This window comes from Chiloscyllium plagiosum, unplaced genomic scaffold, assembly GCF_037043375.1.
Source record: "Chiloscyllium plagiosum isolate Xiang-an unplaced genomic scaffold, Cpla_swu_hap1 HiC_scaffold_25, whole genome shotgun sequence".
In the NCBI taxonomy this organism is placed as follows: domain Eukaryota; kingdom Metazoa; phylum Chordata; class Chondrichthyes; order Orectolobiformes; family Hemiscylliidae; genus Chiloscyllium; species Chiloscyllium plagiosum.
The window spans coordinates 5,678,382-5,693,105 of NW_028270163.1; the positions used below are offsets into that span (position 1 = coordinate 5,678,382).

General features: G+C 44.4%; 1 protein-coding gene and 2 long non-coding RNA genes across 4 annotated transcripts in view; 1 reads left to right on the top strand and 2 right to left on the bottom strand.

The window, feature by feature from the left end:
* LOC148145271 (uncharacterized) overlaps positions 1 to 8,581 on the bottom strand; it is a 66,860-nt gene extending 58,279 nt beyond the window's left edge. The window contains exon 1 of one of the 2 annotated variants that reach the window (XR_015761365.1): positions 8,363 to 8,581. This is a non-coding gene — a long non-coding RNA (uncharacterized LOC148145271). The remainder of the gene's footprint in view (positions 1 to 8,362) is intronic. The other variant, XR_015761364.1, reaches the window with a different exon arrangement.
* A 74-nt stretch (positions 8,582 to 8,655) lies between these two features.
* Positions 8,656 to 14,724, top strand: part of mrpl38 (mitochondrial ribosomal protein L38) — a 30,534-nt gene continuing 24,465 nt past the window's right edge. The window contains exons 1-2 of the mRNA XM_043714332.2: positions 8,656 to 8,838; positions 10,798 to 10,974. Of these exons, the coding sequence (XP_043570267.1) occupies positions 8,745 to 8,838; positions 10,798 to 10,974 (271 nt within the window). The 5' untranslated portion in view covers positions 8,656 to 8,744. The remainder of the gene's footprint in view (positions 8,839 to 10,797; positions 10,975 to 14,724) is intronic.
* Positions 13,063 to 14,724, bottom strand: part of LOC148145272 (uncharacterized) — a 37,355-nt gene continuing 35,693 nt past the window's right edge. The window contains exon 3 of the long non-coding RNA XR_015761366.1: positions 13,063 to 13,170. This is a non-coding gene — a long non-coding RNA (uncharacterized LOC148145272). The remainder of the gene's footprint in view (positions 13,171 to 14,724) is intronic.

Sequence of the window (14,724 nt, forward strand, 5' to 3'; positions counted from 1 at the left end):
GTTTCAGAGCCCCGAGTGTTTTATGACCCCTCTGTAAAAAACCAAGGACACAGTGTCCTTGAGAAAAGGAACAGCTTTATGACACTTCCTCCCTTTAAGAAAAGAACCATCAATAGCCAAAGGTGGCTTCATTTTTAAAATCCCTCAAAAAGCAAACTGGTTAGTACTCTCAAACACACATATACACTACACTGATTATACTCATGTAAACATGCAAAACCACATTTGAATTCAGGCCGTGGCTCACGCGCCACCGAATGCCTCTGTATCTCACTCGAGCCTCGATAACGCATCAGCAATCACATTTTTGCGAGCTGCCACCTGCACAATTGTCAAATGGAATGGCTGCAACAACAAGCTCCATCTAAACAGGCTGGTGTTTTTGTCTTTGAATTTCTCCACAAATGTCAATGGGTTGTGATCAGTGTGTACGATTGTATTGCTGGTAATATAAACACTGAAATGTTGAAATGCCAACACCAAGCTCTTTCTCCACCATTAATTATTTTTGTTGATGAATGTTCAACTTCCTGGAAAAATACCCAATGGGTCTTTCTATTCCCTCGTCATCCTCCTGCAGGAGCACTACACCGACACCCACATCACTGACATCGATAGCCACCTTGAAAGGCTTTGTAATCTGGTGTGGCTAATACTGGGGCACTAGTTAACATTGTTTTGAGGCTGTCAAATGCCTTTTGACAGTCCACTGTCCACTGAAACTCTTTGCCCTTTTTTAACAATTCAGTGAGTGGAGGAGCCACACTGCTAAAGTTCGGCACAAACATTTGGTAAAATCCACTCAATCCCAGGAACCGTAGTACTGCTCTTTTTATCAAGGATGCGGGGGATACCCCAATTACCTTCGTTTTCACATCCCGTGGGGCCATTTGTTCATGTCCAACAAACCCAAGGTTGACTGAACAAGTCCGATAAATGCTGGAAATGTTCTTTCCATGAGTGACTAAAAATCACCAGGTCATCAATATACACCACACGGTTAGATAATCTGGCAATGACCTTATTAGTTAGTCTCTGAAATAGCTGCAGCATTTTTTTTATACCAAATGGCTTGAATTGATATAGTCCATTTGGCATTACGAAAGCCAAAATTGCCTTTGCTCTCTCTGACAGAGGTCCCTGCCAGTAGCCTCTGAGCAAGTCCAACTGAGAAATGTAAGTTGCTTGCCCCACCTTTTCGACACATCCTGCAACAGCAGAATTGGAAATGCATTGGTCTTTGTAACGGCGTTGACTTTGCGATAGTCCCCAGTTGGGTATGATCTGACTTTGGCACAATGACTATGGGTGAGCTTCAGTCACTGTAACTCACTTTGCTTATGTTATCTTGGAGCATGTGCTCTATCTCCTTTTGAACCCGCGCCAACTTTAGAGGGTTATGCCTATAAGGATGTTACTTAACCAGATATAGCATCTCCTAGTACTTGCCAGTTTATTTTCACATATCTCATGTAATAGTAATGACTCTTTCAGGTGATTTTGATTTTCTTGTGGAAGGTAACTCAATAATTTATCCCAATTTTTGACAACTTCCTCACTGTCCAATTTGATTTGAGGAATGTCCAATTCAGAATCCTCTGAACTTGGTTCCTCCTTCTGTGCTGTAATCATTAACACCTTCTCCTCTTAACTACTTTTGAGCATATTCACATGATACATTCAGAGATTTCTTCCTGTCTGGAATCCCTATCAAGTAGTTCACCTGACTCAATTTCTTCTCAATTTGATAAGGTTCACTAAACCTTGCTTTTAAAAGTTCGCCTATTACTGGAAGTAACATCTGTATCATATCCCCGATGGCAAAATTGCAAATTTTCGATTTCTTATCCACTTCTTATTTCATTGTATGCTGCGATACTTTTAAATGCTGTCAAGTGAACTCTCCAGCTCTATTTAGTCGTTCTCTAAAGTTTGACACAGTCAAAATGTGTGGGTTTCTGAATTCTTACTTACTATTTTCTACTAAATCAATTTTAACGGTCCTCTTATTTCATGCCCAAAACTTAATGCAAATGGACTGAAATTGGTTGATTGCAGAAAGCACAAATGGAACTCCCTTATCCCAATCATCTGGATAATACTGACTACAAGCCCCCAACTTGGTGTTTGATGCCATCTCTCTAGCACTCCCTGCGATTCAGGATGGTACGCAGTAGATCTGAATTGCTGTATTCTCAAGTTATCCATAACCTCCCTGACTAGTTTGGATGTGAAATCTGACCCTTGATCTGACTGTATTGGTAGTCTGTGTCCAGTAAAAAATTTGAGTAATTCTTCTGCAACCCTTTTTGCTGTGATATGGCGTAATGGTACTGCCTCAGGAAATCTAGTTGATACATCCATTATTGTTAATAAATACTTATTCCCACTTTTTGTTTGATCAGGTGTGGCTATACCACAGCAGTGGTTAACACAGTTCTGAGGCTGTCAAATGCCTTTTGATAGTCCACTGTCCACTGAAACTCCTTGCCCTTTTTTAACAATTTGGTGAGTGGAGCAGCCATACTGCTAAAATTCGGCACAAACGTTTGGTAAAATCCACTCAATCCCAGAAACCGTAGTACTGCTCTTTTTGTCGACGCTATGGGAAATTCCCCAATTACTTTCGTTTTTGCATCCTGTGGGGCCATTTGTCCATGTCCAATAACATGGCCCAGGAAGGCATGCCATCAATCAAGACTGTTGTAAAAGGTTCCTCAAATGCTGGAATAGGTATTAAAGGTGCAGGTTTTATTACTGCCTATTTTGACATGTCTGGCAAAATTCAGCTACATCCTTATGTAGTCCAGGCCAGTAAAAATGTCTTTGTATTTTAGCCTGTGTTTTCCTCACCCCAAAATGACCTCCAAGTGGTACCTCATGTGCACTCGCAGCACCTCCTTTCTGTATCTTACTGGCAAAACAATCTGATGAACTTCTGCCCATTTCTCATCTGCTTGAACGTGTGATGGTCTCCATTTCCTCATTAAGACACCATTTGTTAAGTATTAACACACAGGGATGCATTCACTTTCTGTATGCCTCTTGATACAACTGTTTTAAGTTCTCATCTTTCTGCTGTAACTCAATAAGCTTAGCAGAGCTAAAGGTACTTACATGGTTACCTATTTGCTCCTGTTCTGTCCCACTTATCTGATTAAAATAAGTCTCTAATAATACTACTTCAGCTTCTTATCTATAACTTTTGATCTCTCCTCCTTCAACTTGTGACTCTGTGATCTCGTTCCTGCACAATCAAAGAAAAATTCCTCAATAAACATCCTGCATTTCTTCAGTTGCCTGCATCTCCACTGGCTTTTCAACTAATGTAGGCAGCACTCCTACTGGTGAATCAGCTATATCATTTGGAAGGACAAACTATATTCCTGGAGCTGAGAGTTTGTCCAGTACTCCTACCACAAATTCTCCACTCTTCTCTGGCTGCTCTAGCCTCCCTTTACATAATTGAGCGCTTTTTGTCTCACCATGGATTCCTGTTAACAAAACCTTTTCTGGCAATAGTCCTTCAATAGTACATACTTCCTCATCCTTCTGCATCACAGACTGAGAGGATCCTGTGTTCCTTAATATCGTAACCTCTTTACCTGCTACTCTTGGCCTATGTGAATAAACTTTGCCCATGCAGGTATTTTTTTTAAGCAGATCTGGCACTTCCTCCTTAATCAACCTCTGGTTCAGCTTTCTACCTTACATTGGGCTTTCTGTTACCATGCCAGCAAAACTTCCAGGCTTCTCCGGTTTTCCTACATCTGGCTTTCACCAACAATGTGATTTCATGTGGCCCACTTTATTAGAACAAAAACACTGGAGCTTTTTAACTTATTTGTCGCTTCAAGGGTTTCCTATTTACCCTGTGGTAAGTTATCCTTATGATCTTCACTGAGGAGAAAGTGAGGTCTGCAGATGTTGGAGATCAGAGCTGAAAATGTGTTGCTGGAAAAGCGCAGGTCAGGCAGCATCCAGGGAACAGGAGAATCGACGTTTCGGGCATAAGCCCTTCTTCATTCCTGAAGAAGGGCTTATGCCCGAAACGTCGATTCTCCTGTTCCCTGGATGCTGCCTGACCTGATCTTCACTGAGATCTACCTTTCCCTTTCCGCATAAGGATTTCTCTTTGCCCCAGTTTCTATCCCTCATGAACTGAAATTGATTCTGGAAGCCAAACCGTGTTTTATGGACCAGCTCATGGTCACCAGCCACTTCAGCTGCTAACCTTGCTGTTTTAACTCTCTGCTCTTCCACATGAGTTTGTGCTGCTTCAGGCAGTGAATTTTTGAATTCCTCCAAAATAATTACCTCTCTCAGGGCATAATACATTTGATCTATTTTTAAAGCTCTTATCCATCTATCAAAATTATTCTGTTGATCCTTTCAAACTCAGCATGGGTTTGAACAGGGTCCTTAGATTCCTGCAACATTGTCTGTAGGCTTCTGGTATAAGCTCATATGCACTTAAGATAGCTTTTTTCACTTCCTCGTAGTCCCCAGATACCTCCTCTAATAGTGACGCGAAGACCTCACTAGCCCTACCGTTTTATTTGGATCAACAAAACCCACATGGTCACTGGCCACTGCATTTGTTTAATCACTTTTTCAAATGAGATGAAAAAGGCTTCCACATCCTTCTCATCAAATTTAGGCACTGCCTGAACATACTTAAACAGTTTCTCACTAGGCTTTCGCCCACCATAGGTTTGCTCATTCCCACTCTCTTCCTCATTAGGCTTGCCTTCAGAATTTATCTCCAGCCTTTTAAACTGACTTCCCTTTTTAAGGGTCAATATCTGAAGCTCAAATGCTCTCTCTTCTGCTTTTAATCATAACTCATCTTGGCTGCCCATTCCCCATCTCTCACCTCTCACTCAAGCTGCTTCATTTGTAATTGCATTCTTGCCATCTCTATACATCCTGATGGTGTTTCCAGCAAGTTTAAATGCTGAGCTACTGCTGTAATTATCTCTCCTTTCCTCACAGAAGCAGGCAGTTCCAATTCCAGCTTATCTGCTAATTCCTTGAGCTTGGCCTTAACCACCTTTTGCAAAACTGCTAAGCTCACCTCATCCACCACCAGAAAACTCTTGGCAACTGAAAGAGCCACTGCTATCCCAAGCTTTGTCTTCCCAACCAAACCAATACCCGAAATAAAGATACCAGCACCTACCACCCACTGTTTAAATCCGGGATGAACCCCCTATCTGTTATGGACTAGGCCAGACCACTCAAAACATTCTTAGGCAGGCAGCCCAGACCATAACTTTGCAATCTGTTTTGGTAAATGTACAGTGAAAATTACTCAGAGTAAGTTAGCGAGGTTGACTACTAGGTTTTAAAACAGACAAAAATTTATTCACAAAATTACAGAATGAAACACAAAGAACAGAATATAGAATACCAACAGAACTCAAGTCTATCCCAAACTAGATTTAATTATGCTGTTCTGAACATACACAACAGTTCCAATAAACAAACCCCTTAAACAAAAAAATGAAACAAAGGCTTACAGGTTGAAGTTAGAAGGGCAGAAGGAGAGAGAGAGAGTCTAGCAGCCTGTTTCCACACAGCCCACTGCTGCACTGACTCAACCAAGACTTCAGCTTCCAGGACTGACCACTCACCTTTCATTAGACAGGTCCCTTTAAAACATAAGCTTTGGCCTAAAGTCTCATCTGTTTATGTGTAAACAAAAAGGTGTCTCAATCCCTTTTTATCTCTGTACCAAACCCAGCCGTTTCAGAGCCCTGAGTGTTTTACGATCCCTCTGAAAAACACCAAGGACACAGTATCCTTTAGGAAAGGAACAGCTTTGAGAAAAAAGAACCAGCTTTGTAACAGATGCAATAACAAGGATAGAATGGGGGGAGGTGGTGGCCAAGAAAGGAAGGGGAGTGGTGTTTTTGATTAAGGCTAACATCATGGCTGTATTTGAACATATTCTTGGGAATACGTCCAAGAAAGTTATTTGGCTGGAACTGAGAAATAAGAAAGGGATTGTTACCTTATTGCGATTGTACTATAGACACATTGGTAGTCAGCGGGAAATTGAGAAACAAATTTGTAAGGAGATCTCGGTTACCTTTAAGAATAATAGGGTGGTTATGGTAGCGGAATTTTAACTTTCCAAACAGTGATTAGGACTGTCATAGTGTTAAAGGCTTTGATGAACAGGAATTTGTTACAAGAAAATAGTGTACAAGAAAACTTTCTGATTCGGTATGTGGATGGATATACTAGAGAAGGTGCAAAAAGAGGTGACCTACTCTTGGGAAATTGGGTAGGACACGTGACTGAGGTGTCTGTGGGGGAGCACCTTGGGGCCAGCGACCATAATTCTATTTGTTTTAAAATAGTGACAAAAAAGGATAGAGCAGATCTAAAAGTTCAAGGAAGGCCAATGTTGATGAATTAGGCAAGAAGTTTCAAAAATTGATTGGTAAAAAGGGGACAAGAGAGAGCTTTGGCAAATAGGGTTAAGGAGAATCCAAAGGGATTTTATAAATACATTAAGGACAACAGGGTAACTAGGGAAGGAATAAGGCTCCTCAAAGATCAGCAAGCTTCCGCAGGAACCACAGGAAATGGAGGATATACCAAATGAATATTTTGCATGAATGTTTACTGTGGAGAAATGTATGGAAGATTGAGAATGTGGTGAAATAAATAATGACATCTTAAAAAGTATCTCAAAGTGCATAAAGGTGGATAAATCCCTGGGCACCTGATCAGGTATACCCTGGAACTCAGTGGGAAGCTAGGGAAGTGATTGCTGTGCCCCGTGCTGAGATATTTATATCATTGGTAGCCACAGGTGAGGTGTCAGAAGATTGGAAGTTGGTTAATGTGATGCCACTATTTTAAAAAGGTGGTAAGAAAAAGCCAGGGAACTATAGATTGGTGAGCCTGATATCAGTGATGGGCAAGTTGTTGGAGGGAATCCTGACGGACAGGATTTACATGTAATTGGAAAAGCAAGGACTGATTAGCGATAGTCAACATGGTTTTGTGTGTCACTAACTTGATTGAATTTTTTGAAGAAGTAACAAAGAAGATTGATGAGGGCACAGTGGTGGATGTGATCTACATGGGTCAAGGTTCAACAAGGTTCCTCATGGTAGACTGGTTATCAAGGTTAGATCACATGGAATACAGGGAGAACTAGCCATTTGGAGACAGATCTGGCTCAAAGCTAGAAGACAGAGGGTGGTGCTGGAGGGATACTTTTCAGACTGGAGATCAGCAATGTGCCACAAGGATCGGTGCTGGGTCCAGTGCTTTTCGTCATTTATATAAATGATTTGGGTATGAGCATAAGAGGTATAGTTAGTAAGTTTGCAGATGGCAGCAAAATTGGAGGTGTAGTGGACAGCGAAGAAGGTTACCTCAGAGTACAATGGAATCTCGATCAGATGGGCCAATGGGCTGGGGAGTGGCAGATGGAGTTAGATAAATGCGAGGTACTACATTTTGGAAAGGCAAATCAAGGCAGGATTATACACTTAATGGTAGGGTCCTGGGAGTGTAGCTGTCCAAACAGACCTTGGAGTACAGGTTCATAGTTCCTTGAAAGTGAATTTGCAGGTAGATAGGATAGTGAAGAAGGTGTTTGGTATGCTTTCTCCTATCAGTCAGTGCATTGAGTACAAGGTATTGGGAGATCATGTACTTTGGTTAGGCCACTGTTGGAATACTGTGTACTATTCTGGTCTCCCTGGATGTTGTGAAACTTGAAAGGATGTTGCCAGGGTTGGAGGGTTTGAGCTATATGGAGAACCTGAATAGACCAGAGCTGTTTTCTCTGGAGCGTTGACCTTATAAAATCATGGGGGACATTGATAGGATAAATAGACAAAGTCTTTTCCTCAGGGGACGGGGGTGTGTTTATGGAATGAGGAAGTGGTGGAGGCTGGTACAACATTTAAAAGATATGTGGATGTGTATATGAATAGGAAGGGTTTGGAGGGATATGGGCCGGGTGCTGGCAGGTGGGACTGGATTGGGTTGGGATATCTGGGACAGCACGGACAGGTTGGGCCGAAGGGTCTGTTTCTGTGCTGTACATCTCTATGACATAAACAGAGATGGCTGGAGAAACTCAGCGCCAGGCCTGGCAGCATCAGTGGGGGCAGAAACAGAAGTAAATGTTTGTAGTCCAGCCACCCTCCTTCAGGGGTCGTTAACTGTCTCTCTCCCCACAGACGCTGCCAGGCCTTCACCGGGACTTTCTGGTTTTATTTCAGCCCGTTTAACCAAGTCGTGTTTCCGTGGATTTTATAAACTTAGCAGAGCTGAGCCTTCATCTCAGTGAGTCACCTGTCTTACTCTCCAGCTGCAGTTACGGACTGACCTGCTCTCACCGGGCCACAGCCTCAGTAAATTAATCTGAATCCTACACGCCATGGTCTCCAGCAACCCTCCCCACGGATGATGGGATACTGGCAGACCACCGTGGGAGGGCCAATCACCAAAGGCTGACGGGATACTGGCGGATCGCCGTGGGAAGGCCGATGATCAGGGGCTGACGGGATACTGGAGGACGACCGAGAGGGCCCCATAGCCAGGGGCTGACGGGATACTGGAGGACGACCGAGAGGGCCCATAGCCAGGGGCTGACGGGATACTGACGACTATCGTGGGAGGTCCAACGGTCAGGGCCTGACGGGATACTGGTCGAGGGCCGTGAGGGAGCCGGTGGCTGACGGGATACTGGAGGACCTCGACGGAGGAAGATGGCGGCGTTGGTGAGGATGGGAGCCGGGTTGTTGTGCGGCTTGGTGCGGAGCCTGAGGGTCTTGGAGCCGGTCAGGACGGTGACGGGCACCGGTGAGTGGGCTGCGGCGGGACACTGTGGGGCTGCAATATCCTCGTGAACTGAGATAGAAAAAAACCCAGAGGTCGTCAGGTCGCGTCACCATGGGAACCCTCAGGGGCACTGAGGCCAGTCTGGTTACAATGTGCTGTGTACACCCTGACTGCAAAGATAACTAACCCCCCCCCCCCCCCTTAAAGGAAATGATAGAGAGAGACAGACAGACAGACTCAAGCAGCAGAGTGATAGGGCAGTACTTGAGCTGTAGTTATTTAATTGAGAATGTTATCAGTGGGAATGTTAACACCACTGAGATTTCTTCCCAGTTGTCCTACAGGCCATGTTTTGTTATCTCCCCGTGACGTTCCTGCAGCCTTCAAGGGCAATTATGTGTCCCACCAGCATAGAATCCCTAAGGTGTGGAAACAAGCCCTTTGGCCCAACGAGTCCACACCGACCATCAGAAGAGTGACCCACCTGGACCTATCCCCTACCATCCTATATTTACTCCAGACTAATCTAGTTATAATGAACAATTTAGCATGGCCAACTCACCTAACCTGCACATCTTTGGATTGCTGGAGGAAATGGGAGCATCCAGAGGTAACCCATGCAGACACGGGGAGAGCATGCAAACTCCACACAGACAGTCGCCTGAGCTGGAATCGAACCAGGGTCCCTGGTGCTGTGAGACAGCAGTGCTAACCACTGAGTCACCGTGCTTCCCCTGCAGGGGATGATAGCATGATGCCATCAAAATGTTCGCCTCCAGCTTCTACTTCTTCCCACCTCTGATGTTACCTTAAGCAAACAGAGGATACCCTGAGCAGTTTGCATGATTCGGAGCTGAGGCAGAGCTCCACATTGAGTACATCACCAAGTCCCCCTATTTCTACCTCATGTTTTTTTGCTCTTGTTTTAATACTACTGCCCCTGAAATCTTCATCCTCCTAGCTGCTTTGCTTATCTCCAGATTCTACAGGAGGCAGAGTGCAGAGCAGTGTGCCCATATTGTCTCTCCTATGAAGCTTCTCCTATCATTCTGGTTCATGCCAGCTTTTAATGACTTCCTAGTACAGTAGTCTCTCTGTACCCATGGGAATACATTCGAAGACTAAGCCCGAAACCGTGGATAGTCGCGAACCCATTCATTTAAATTGGAAATTTACCTTCCCGGCAGCCCGTGGTCTCTGGTTCTGAAATGTTCCCTGTAATACGTTAGGGCTGCAGTAAACTGCACATAACTGAAACAGCAGAAACCAGACCCGCAGATACGTCAGCTTCAGAATCCTTGACCTAGTATTCAAATCTTACCCATCCTTTATTTTTACAGCCTGCTCTGCACCATGTATTTTTATTGCCCTTTAACTGCCTGGCTCAGCACAGTGCAGCATTCCCTGTCTGCTGCATTGCCAAAGATAGAAGACCTTAACAATTATCAAAACAGCAATTTGCTGTTATGTAGCACCTTTAAAATAATAACGGTGGCCCACTGTGTTTCACTGGACAGTTGTCATAGAAAATTTAATATTGGGAGATAATGGCTTGGTCAAAGTTGTAAGTTTCAAAAAGAATGTTCGAGGAGGAGGGAGGCAGGAGCCCAGGTTTAGAGCTGTAGATTTGGCTGTCAACGTTGGCATGAGGAAATCGGAAAGAAGGATATGAGAGGCCATGAAGTGTTTTGAACACCAGGATGAAAGTTGTAACAACAGTGTTGCCTGACCATGACCAAACATAATTAATAAACACATGGATGAGTTACTATTACCAGAGAGAAGATTTGAATGAACAAGTTTGAGGAGAGTGCATGGTTTGTATCTGGCCAAGACAGCATTGAACAGTCCAGTTTTCAGCAGCAAGCCAACTGAGGCAGTGACAGCCACTGAAGCACATCATATATTCGGCAACTCTTTTGTTTGTCCTCAGTATGCAGGTCATTGTGGTGTTTGTTATTGAGTATATTTCTCTTCCAGCCGTGCTTTGTAAACGTGCAGCTCCACTAGGTCCAATGCCCAATGAAGACATCGATGTGACAAACCTGGAGTCCCTCGAAAAGTATCGTAGTTATGCTCGATATCTGCAGGTGGCAGAGGAGAAGAGCCGACAGCCAACCTGGTGGAAGACGTATAAGCAGTACACACAGGAACCTGGTAAGTTCCAATTGATTATGGGTATTGCACCAAGATATCTTAGAAGCATTTAGAAGGAAACGTATGGAATGTATTTCTGGAACGTCACCTTTCGTCTCTGGGGATATTAGCTTTTCTCTAAATGAAGCTAGTGAAATATGTCTTTTTTGGAGGTGTGGTTATTTAATAAGGTGAATTTAGCTGTTTTCCACTCAGTTAAACAAAATAGTCTAAATTGGTTGCTTCATCAAGGGTCTCACTCTAAAACACAAGTGAGCAATGAATATGCTGTGGGTTCATCAGAGCAGAATAACATCTGGGGTTGCAAAAGCAAGTCAGAGGCTGGGAATTCTGTGGTGACTAATTCACCGGTCTTCCCGAAACCGGCTGGCCAGGTCACAAGCCTATCAAAGGCGTTTAATGGAATACTGTCAACTTAACCTGGACATCTTTGTGCATGATTGACCTGATATGGCAGTAAATGACTGCTATGCATTTGTCTTGTTTATTGTAGACAAAGTTTAAAAATAAGGAGGAGAAAGTGAGGACTGCAGATGCTGGAGATCAGAGCTGAAAATGTGTTGCTGGAAAAGCGCAGCAGGTCAGGCAGCATCCAAGGAGCAGGAGAATCGACGTTTCGGGCATGAGCCCGTCTTCAGGAATGAGGCAAGTGTGTCCAGCAGGCTAAAATAAAAGGTAGGGAGGAGGACTTGGGGGAGGGGCGTTGGAAATGCGATAGGTGGAAGGAGGTTAAGGTGAGGGTGATAGGCCGGAGTGGGGGTGGGGGCGGAGAGGTCAGGAAGAAGATTGCAGGTTAGGAAGATGGTGCTGAGTTCAAGGGCTGGGACTGAGACAAGGTGGGGGGAGGGGAAATGAGGAAACTGGAGAAATCTGAGTTCATCCCTTGTGGTTGGAGGGTTCCTCGGCGGAAGATAAGGCGCTCTTCCTCCAACCGTCGTGTTGCTATGGTCTGGCGATGGAGGAGTCCAAGGACCTGCATGTCCTTGGTGGAGTGGGAGGGGGAGTTGAAGTGTTGAGCCACTGGGTGGTTGGGTTGGTTGGTGCGGGTGTCCCAGGGGTGTTCTCTGAAACGTTCTGCAAATAGGCGGCCTGTCTCCCCAATATAGAGGAGGCCACATCGGGTGCTGCGGATCCAGTAAATGATGTGTGTGGAGGTGCAGATGAATTTGTGGTGGATATGGAAGGATCCCTTGGGGCCTTGGAGGGAAGTAAGGGGGGAGGTGTGGGCGCAAGTTTTGCATTTCTTGCGGTTGCAGGGCAAGGTTCCGGGAGTGGAGGTTGTATTGGTGGGGGGTGTGGACCTGACGAGGGAGTCACGGAGGAGGAAGAGTGCCTCATCTTCTGCCGAGGAACCCTCCAACCACAAGGGATGAACCCAGATTTCTCCAGTTTCCTCATTTCCCCTCCCCCCACCTTGTCTCAGTCAATACCCTCGAACTCAGCACCGTCTTCCTAACCTGCAATCTTCTTCCTGACCTCCCCGCCCCCGCCCCCACCCCGACCCCGACCCCGGCCTATCACCCTCACCTTAATCTCCTTTCACCTATCGCATTTCCAGCGCCCCTCCCCCAAGTGCCTCCTCCCTAACTTTTATCTTAGCCTGCTGGACACACATTTCTCATTCCTGAAGAAGGGCTCATGCCCAAAACGTCGATTCTCCTGCCCCTTGGACGCTGTCTGACCTGCTGCGCTTTTTCAGCAACACATTTTCAGCAAAGTTAAAAATAACACAACACCAGATTATAGTCAGGCAGGTTTATTTGAAGGCACTGGCTTTCGGAGCACTACTCCTTCATCAGGTGGTTGTGAAGTAGGACCATAAGACACAACTATCTGATGAAAGAGCAGTGCTCTGAAAGCTGGTGCTTCCAAATAAACCTGATGGACTATAGCCTGGTGTTATGTGATTTTTTTTAACTTTGTCCACCCCAGTCCAAAACTGGCTCTACCACATAATTGTTTATTGTGGGCAGGACATAGCTTTGCAATTTTCTGCAGTGTTGGAAAGCATGTGAGATCTGGACCTCCCGGGTGGGGGGTTGGGGGCAGGCATCTGTTCCATGATCGGTCAATAGCACACACAATCAGTTTGGTTCTTTAAGACTTCATTCTTTATTTTTTTCATATGGCTGGGTACTGAGCATCTGGAAACAGAGGTGTGTACATCCATATTCCTCGAAGGAGCTGCACACATGCCTTAAAACAAAGACATTTTTATACTTTTCTTAAGGAAGGGTACAGGCCATGATCGCATAGTATATTCAAACAATTGCCAATCGATACACGATACAGTTTTATTTGACAGTTACTTGGTCCAGTGATCTATCCTGGGAACCAACTTTATTTTCTAACACTCAGGCTACCCTTATCTCACTAACCAAGCCATATTACCTGTACCTGAAGGTCAGTTAGGATGGCCAGTAATGTCTTATCTAGTCGAGTTATTTCTATGCTGTAAAGGGACCATTGTCTGCTAATCTCTATTGAAGCAGACTGTGGTTAGTCAATTATGAAGCTGTAGCAGAATTAGCAGTTAATAATTTAAAAGCCATTTATGCAGCTTTAGCAGAATTGTCAACTTGCAGCCGAGAAGCCATTTTGTCATGTTATTTGCATCAAGAAGCCATTTTATTGCCACCTAAGTTATTAAGAGCATCTGTTAAGTAGTTGTTCCTGACAGCAACTAGTTACCTCAGCCTGTATTCAGGTTTCAGATCCTCACGTGACATTTTGAAAACTCTTTCAATGCAATGTGAGTGTCTTTGATTACACCAGCTTTTATTGACAATCTTCTATTGATTGTTCTTGAATTGCTGCAATCTAAGTAATGTAGAAACAACCATGCTTTTCAGAAGGGAGTTCCATGGTTTTTACCTAGTGTCAGTGAAGAAATGACAATGTGTGTTAAAGTCAGGATCATTTAATTTTTGGAGGGGAACTTGCATGTAACATGTTCCGAGGCGTTTGCCTCCCTTGTCACTGTTTTGGATGGTGCTGTCTAAAGAGCCCTGGTGAGATGTTGCAGTGCATCTTGTAGGTGGTACACATAGCTATCTCTGTGCATCAACAATGCAGAAGGTGAATTTTAAAGATTTTTGGTAGGTGCCAGAAGAACAGGCTGCTTCTGAATCGCTTCAAGTATCTGGAGTGTTGTTGGAATAGCAATCAGCCAGACAAGTGCAGAGTATTCCACAATACTGCTGACCCCCCTATGCCTTTGAGACATCAGACAGGCTTTGAGAACTTAGGAGGTGAGCTACTCGCCTCAATTCCCAGGCTGTCATCTATTCTTGTAGTTTTAGTTTTTATATGGCTGATTCAGTTCAGTTTTTGGTCAGTGGTAGTCCCAGATGTTGACAGTGGGGGGGATCCAACTATGGTGATGCCATTGAATGTCAAGGGGCAATGGTTATATCGTACCTCTGAGATAAGACCATAAGAGCATAATTAGGCCATTCGGCCCATTGAGTCTGTTCTGCCATTTGATCATGGCTGGTATGTTTCTCGATCCTATTCTCCAGCCTTTTCCCTATAACCCTTGATCCCCTTAGTAATTAAGAACCTATCAATCTCTGTCTTAACGACACTCAATGACTTACTGCCACAGAGGGCTGTGGAGAATGAGTTCCGCAGAATAATCATCCTCTGGTGGAAGAAATTCCTCCTCATCCCAGTTTTAAAGGGTTGGCCCTTCACTCTGGGACTGTGCCTTCAGGTCCTAACCTCTCCCTAGTGGACACATCTTCCCCA